At 36.8% G+C, this 6,440-nt stretch overlaps 1 protein-coding gene across 2 annotated transcripts; it reads left to right on the top strand.

Moving 5' to 3' along the window:
• Window positions 1–236: 236 nt before the first annotated feature.
• On the top strand, window positions 237–5,872 carry LOC103716083 (H/ACA ribonucleoprotein complex subunit 3-like protein). Of its 2 annotated transcripts, none has more exons than XM_008803942.4 (4): window positions 237–387; window positions 775–854; window positions 4,044–4,086; window positions 5,521–5,872. In XM_008803942.4, the coding sequence occupies exons 2-4, from the start codon at window positions 801–803 to the stop codon at window positions 5,616–5,618; spliced, it is 195 nt and encodes a 64-aa protein (XP_008802164.2). In that variant the 5' UTR covers window positions 237–387; window positions 775–800; the 3' UTR covers window positions 5,619–5,872. The 2 variants fall into 2 exon arrangements, with proteins under 2 accessions (XP_008802164.2, XP_008802166.2); XM_008803944.4 differs by having other exon boundaries at window positions 334–420.
• Window positions 5,873–6,440: the final 568 nt, after the last annotated feature.

Raw genomic sequence — 6,440 nt, 5'->3', positions numbered from 1 at the left:
GAATTTAAAAGTTTGGTAATCTAGTTACGCAAAATTAAAGTTTAAAAAGAATTAAAAAACAGTTCAGAGTTTTTTGCGTGATTATTAATTTATTTGATCAGATAACGCCACCGGCTATCCATTAGCAGTTCCATCCCAAATGGCGGTCCTATCCTTAGCTCGAAAGAAGAATTCACCTTTCTTCGTGCCCATCCATCGTTGGATCACTCGCTGCACAGATCTCAAATCGATCCGAACTCTGCCGCTCATCCGCCGGAACAGATCTCACAGCGAGCAGTGCGCGATGATTGGGCGCGCGAGGGTTTAAGCCGACTCAGGATCAAGAAGTAAAACCCATATTTCTAGGGTTTACTTCTAGTGACGTCCAGGACCTCTCAACTCACAGAGGTGCGACTTCTCTTCCTCCCCATTATTTCTAGGGTTTGTTTCTTTTCTTTTCTATTTTGCATCGAATCAAGCTTTCCATGGATCGTATAATCAAAAGGAACAGAGGACTTTGTCTATAATTCTCACTATAGTTCTCTTATCGATGTTTTTCTTTTCCTTTTTTTTTGGGGGGGGGGGTCCGGAGTTTCCTCAAGATATTGAAGCCGCGTCAAAAAGAACCTTTTAATCGATAGCAATTTTTCTGATTCACCTTAAAACTGCTGAAACGGTTTTCGATGCTATTGCGTTATTTTTTGATCGTGATAAGTTTTGGATTGGAGCGAAATCGGCGCACGTCGTTCTGTTTGAATCCTATCTTTTTTTGTTGAAAATACGTGATTTTTGCAGAGTTTAGCATCTCAACGCACGCGGCCATGTATCTTCAATTCTACATAAATGAGAATGGGGACAAGGTTTACACCACCAAGGTAGCTCCTTACGCTCCCTCTTAGATCTGTTTATCGACTTTTATGCTATTTTTGACTTTGGATTTCTTCAATTTTGATTGGTATTGATGATTATGGGTTTCAAGATGATTTACTGATGTTCTCGATAGATTTACATGCAGTAAACTTACTCTATTTTTGTACTATTTCCAAGATTTGCTTTCCTTGATACTATTATAGTGTCATTAGTATTGGGTTATTTTATGGTTTTCTGTTTTAGTGAAACAGCAATGCTTCTTTGGGAGGATTACTTATGTGTAATTTGCTGATGATAGCGGGACATAACTTAAAGATCCGAAAAATTTGACCATCATCTTTGTGTAGCTCGCCCCAATTGTGCATGATGAAAAATATCTCTTTGATGTTTTTATCCGCAGCTGTAGATTAACCATCCACAAAATTGCATATCTTACCACTGCCCCACCAATGCGTGCCAGTATAGGGATGGTGAGAGTTCTATTTTAAATTATGCAAATGTAATGCAATAATTGTAAACAAATACATATGTAAATAACGCTGATGAGTATCAAACAATTATGGGCTTGAGGTCATGCCCGAGCTGCCGAGTTCAACTTTATTGGGTCATTGTTGGTGCACAACTGATCCGGATGATTGGACACAGAATATGCAGGGGAATCAAAATAACTTCAGATACGGACATCCGTATGAAATTTGAACTTAGGATGACATTTCAGATTTCTGTGCAGAAAATCTATGAGAGAAACTAATCTATGTTGCCAAAGACAACTGTTTATATGAATAGGTGTGATTTGTCTAGCCCAAATATAAATATGAAGACATCGTCGAAACGGATTTTACACCACCTCCTTGCCTTTTACAGCTAAGGACTTAGTAAGATGTACTAACCAGGACTTCTCAATTATCTTGGTCTAGGTCTTTTCTCAAAGAAGGAATAAAGCAAATAAGATGCTTTCGTACTTTCTGAAACAGAGAGGTACGGCTACCCGTTATGCCTTTAGCAAGCTGTCTAGACTATCAATGCATGATTGGAATCTGACTGTAAAAAGGTTCAGAAGAGTAAATGCAAGGTGGAACAGGAGATTGCTATCTTATAAGGGGTGGATTACCTTCGTTATATGTTTTTCTTTAAATCCCTTATGTATGCAGCTTGAATAAGCATACCAGTATTTAAAATAATTTCTGAGTAGCACGGACGAGGAACCTAATGAAGGAGTTTGCCTGTCGGGTCTAGTTAAGTGTGTAAAAGCAGCATCCATGGTGTTTTTTAGGAACATGTGTAGAGTTGTTCTGGATAAGCAACTTTTGATTATTGGTAGCTAGAAATGCTAATAAAAGATTCCATTAAAGGATCTGATGTTGGGGACTTTGTAAGTATATATTGGAAGGGGATAAATGTTTGTGGTTGTACATTAGTTTTGTCAAAAGTATTAATAACATAATAAAGTTTTGAAGGAATTTGTATTATTGTTATCAGAATAGTGATTTTGCTGTGCCATTTCATACACTCTATCCTTGAAGCTCTAGCAACTGATTTATGCTAACCGGTGCAAGTTGATGATGTGGGTTTATTGGGCTACAAGGCTTGTCCTAAGATTAACAACCAGATAAATCTGTCAAATCCTTTGATTTAACACTCTTGTTTTGGTGCGACATCAAGTCAATTGGGATATGTGAAAACTTGAATGATGATTATGATGTTGACCTCCATGATCAGGACGGTGAAGATTTAGACCTTTGGAAATTTTGCTCTGCTGTGTTAGACTAGATAAAATTTTCTAGTCATCCTAATTGTAAATATGAGAACTAAAAGATTTCTTTCATGTTTGGCCGTTTTATTAGTTTCTGATATTTGGTTTATGTGCTATAGTTTGAAGAGTGTCTTGAAGCACCCTTTTTATTTGTGCAAGTTTCAAGGTGTTGCATGTTTAATATTTTTTGTAACGAGCTTCAATGGCATGACATTGTTAAAAGGGAATCAGTGTTTATCCAAAATAGATATGTTTGTTATTCAGAGTATAATATAATAGACTGCCTCCATATTGTGGCTTCATTGACCTGGATTTATTTTCCTTTGCATGCTTTGGGGATATTCACAACTTCAATTGGAGTTAAAAGCTTGAATGTTAGGTCGGACAAGTAGTGCTGATTGTAAAATTGTGATTTGGCAGCAAGTTTGGAAATTAGAGAAATTTGAGGCAAAGTAAGCTTTGTTCATATTCACAATTCCAATTCAAGTCAAAGCTTGAATACACTTGGATAAGTACTGCTGATTGTAGAACTTTTGATTTGGCAGCAAATTTGGAAAGAGAGAAATTTGAGGCGAAATAGTATCTTATTTTTGAAAGGTTTTAAAAGATCAACAGATCTGCATTTTGATCTAGCCAGCAACAAGCGATATGTGATTCTTCTTATGAAGAACTGTGAAAGATAACTTGTTTCTCTCCCTTTCTCTTAAAGCGAATTTAGGTTCTGAAGATAGTTATTTAACTAAATCCTGATTTGTTAGGTAAGATAAATGACATAATGTGTCCACCCCCCCCCCCCCCCCCCCCCAAAAAAAAAAAAAAAGAAAAAAAAAGAGAAAAAAAGAGAGAAAAATTTCTATAGCTCCGACATGTTTCACCTTAGTTTAAATTGGACAGAGAATAGGATGTGATGATATCTTCAGGTTGCATATATTACTATTTTGTTAGAAGTATAAGCTAATCGAAGTAATATGTCTCTGAAGGAATGTTGTTGGTCTAAAAATTTGCTGCCGAAAATTGGCCTTCAATTTATTTAAGGCAATTACCTCTTCATCTCCACATATTTTGAATGTCATCATTCTAGTTGTGCATCTGTATTGATTATTAGGATTTCCCTGGTCAATATTACTTGGAATCTTTAGTTTAGCCTATTGTTGATTAGCAAAAAATTTCAAACTTACATTTGAATAACCATTTGTGTAAGCAGTGTTAGTTTTTTTCTTTTTTTCTTTTTCCATCTTGCAAGGAGGCACCTCCATGTAGGCCTTTTAATAAATTATTGTCTTACATCTTGCTTTAATTGATTTGTCATCAAATTGGTACTCCACATGTTTATTAATTTTTTACTGTATTTATTTTTTATGACAGTTTTTGGGCATTGTCTTTTCTATTATAAAGTGTCTATGTTTTTTCCTACTGACATTGGTTCAATTTCTGCTTATAGAAGGAATCACCTCTTGGTATGGCAACACAATCTGCTCATCCAGGTACAGTAAAATGGTTTATCATAACTTGTCTGCTTGATTATTCACTTTTTTAAAAATCTTTTATTGAAAATAAAAGACTTAAAGGGATCTAAGATCACATTGCTTCATAAATGCAATGTCATGAAAATATCTCCGTAAAGTATTTAAATAAGAAAACATTGTCATTACTTGCATTATTCCTTGTTAATTGGACAATCTAATGGCATCATGATGATATTTGCTTTGAAATCCATTTGCAAGAGCAAAGCATCTGGAGTTTGTGATATTTGGTTTAATATTTCAGCAAAGCTGAGCAAGAAACTTGCCTGGGGGTTTCACAGGCTGAATAAACCAAGTTATATCAGGTCAATTTCATTGCTTCTGAGTTTGGTCAAACTAATTTCAGAAGATGTGAGTCTTACTCAATTTGGGATGTAACCTATAATCAAATGCATAATGGATTAAATGGGTATTGAGTACATTGCATTGATTTAGATTCTGTTAACCTAATCGTGTCTTAGGCCCTGGATGGCTCATTGCAAGTCCATGGATATAGTTTATATAAGGACCATTGAATTGCACATTGATCAAATCTTGATCCAGTAGCTTGCATATAAAACTATTGATAACAATAGGTTGCGTCCTCTATGCCCCTCATTTACAGCCAAATGACCGATGAAAACCGCTAAGTCATGCCAGTGCATTCCATTATCATTTGTATCACTTTTTTTTTCCTGTGCTCCCACCTAATATTCCAACACTGTCAGTTGGGAGAAGGCTTTATGGCTTATGGCTTATGGTTATGGTTAAGAATTACATGCATGTGAAGACATGACTCGGTTTTGCATCAGTGGTCGTCTCCAGAAGTCTGTGAAGATTTTAGGTACATGATAATACTTGCGATGACAAGAAAGTGCTTGACATATTCCCTTTAAAAACAGAAAAGCATCTATGTACAGGCGTGAGGTACAAAGGTTTGGTGTTGGGCCTATTGTGGTAAGAAATGTTTGCTGGAAGACCATATACAGTTTATTGTCATAGGGTCGCTCCAACCAGTAGTTTGTGCTGGTTTGCTGTCACAGTTGAATACATCGAGAATACCATGTGCTTCATGGGCACAACTTGCAGATGCAGGACACATTTTTATTTCTTCATGATTAAGGACCGCAAATAGTCTCAAAATTGACAGAAAACTATAATTACTGCATGTAGATGAAACTCACCTTATGCAACATTTCTTTTTTGTATTCTTTCTTTTTGGGTGTGAATGTTTCCCTTTTGGGTGAGGGGAACACATTAACATTAGCTTCACAGCGCCATCTTCATATTAAGAATTAGCTTAGGAATCTCTAATCTGTATTCTTTTAACATTCTGCTAAGCTCATCGATAGCTTCATTTATTGTTGTTCTTGATGCAGTATAATTTCACTAATAGTGTGCCACTCTCCTTTACAGCTCGCTTCTCCCCAGATGATAAGTACTCCAGGCAACGGGTTCTTCTGAAGAAACGATTTGGTCTGCTTCCAACCCAGAAGCCACCACCAAAGTACTGAGGGATCATTGATGCACAATATTGGACGAACTTTATGTTTCCTTCTGATGTCAGAAAACATGCCATGCTCCCGGACAACTTCTGGGTTTCACGAAACTAGAAACTCTTGCGATGCCATTGTATGAAAAACATGGTTGTGTAGAACCTTATGTCGAGGACAATCTGCGGTTAATTGTTTATTGTTTACTTTAGTACTGAAGACTAATTTCAAGGGAATAACTGACATCCATGATCTGTATCTCTTCTTGTCTGTTACAGTGCAAGATCAATTAGATGCTTGATAATGCAGGTAATGCTGGCCTAACCAGGCCATGACATGTATGCCATTGTTACCTGAAAATTGGGTAAAGATGAGAGCTGAGACAGAAACAATTGTCAAGAGGATCCCATCATTACACATAGTTGCAGTTGTTGATAATCATAAAGAATTAATCACCTGTGCTGCAGGATTATAAAAACAGCCTTATGAATTTGTTTTACAATACAGTAGAAAATGGCAAACAATGCTTAATTGCATCATTTTGCCGATGTCATATTGTTCCTCTATGTTTGGTTTGGTGGGTGTGTTGGCAGGTTTTACTTTTAGACTTTGAATGTATATGAAGCATGCAAAAATTTACAGCAGTAAGATCACAATGGTCAATCTTTGTTGTCCCGTATCTTTGCATGCCATCCTCCCCCAATTCCAACAGGGAGAGGGCAAGAGAGAGCGAGAGAGGGACTCTTTGTGAAGTTCTGTCAGCCCATTACGCTGCCGTCGTGGGCTAGACTTGGCCCACGTCAGTCTGCTGCTTTAAATGGGCTACCGTAGCCCATAAAGACT

Source organism: Phoenix dactylifera, chromosome 2 (genome assembly GCF_009389715.1).
Source record: "Phoenix dactylifera cultivar Barhee BC4 chromosome 2, palm_55x_up_171113_PBpolish2nd_filt_p, whole genome shotgun sequence".
NCBI lineage: Eukaryota > Viridiplantae > Streptophyta > Magnoliopsida > Arecales > Arecaceae > Phoenix > Phoenix dactylifera.
This window is presented reverse-complemented; position numbering and strand designations above follow the sequence as displayed.

Bases quoted from the DNA above. Each gene is read 5' to 3' on its own strand.
- LOC103716083 (XM_008803942.4), top strand. From the start codon at position 801: ATGTATCTTCAATTCTACATAAATGAGAATGGGGACAAGGTTTACACC. The intron at 855-4,043 runs GTAGCTCCTTAC...TTCTGCTTATAG, and splicing joins ACAAGGTTTACACCACCAAG to AAGGAATCACCTCTTGGTAT. The intron at 4,087-5,520 runs GTACAGTAAAAT...TCTCCTTTACAG, and splicing joins AACACAATCTGCTCATCCAG to CTCGCTTCTCCCCAGATGAT.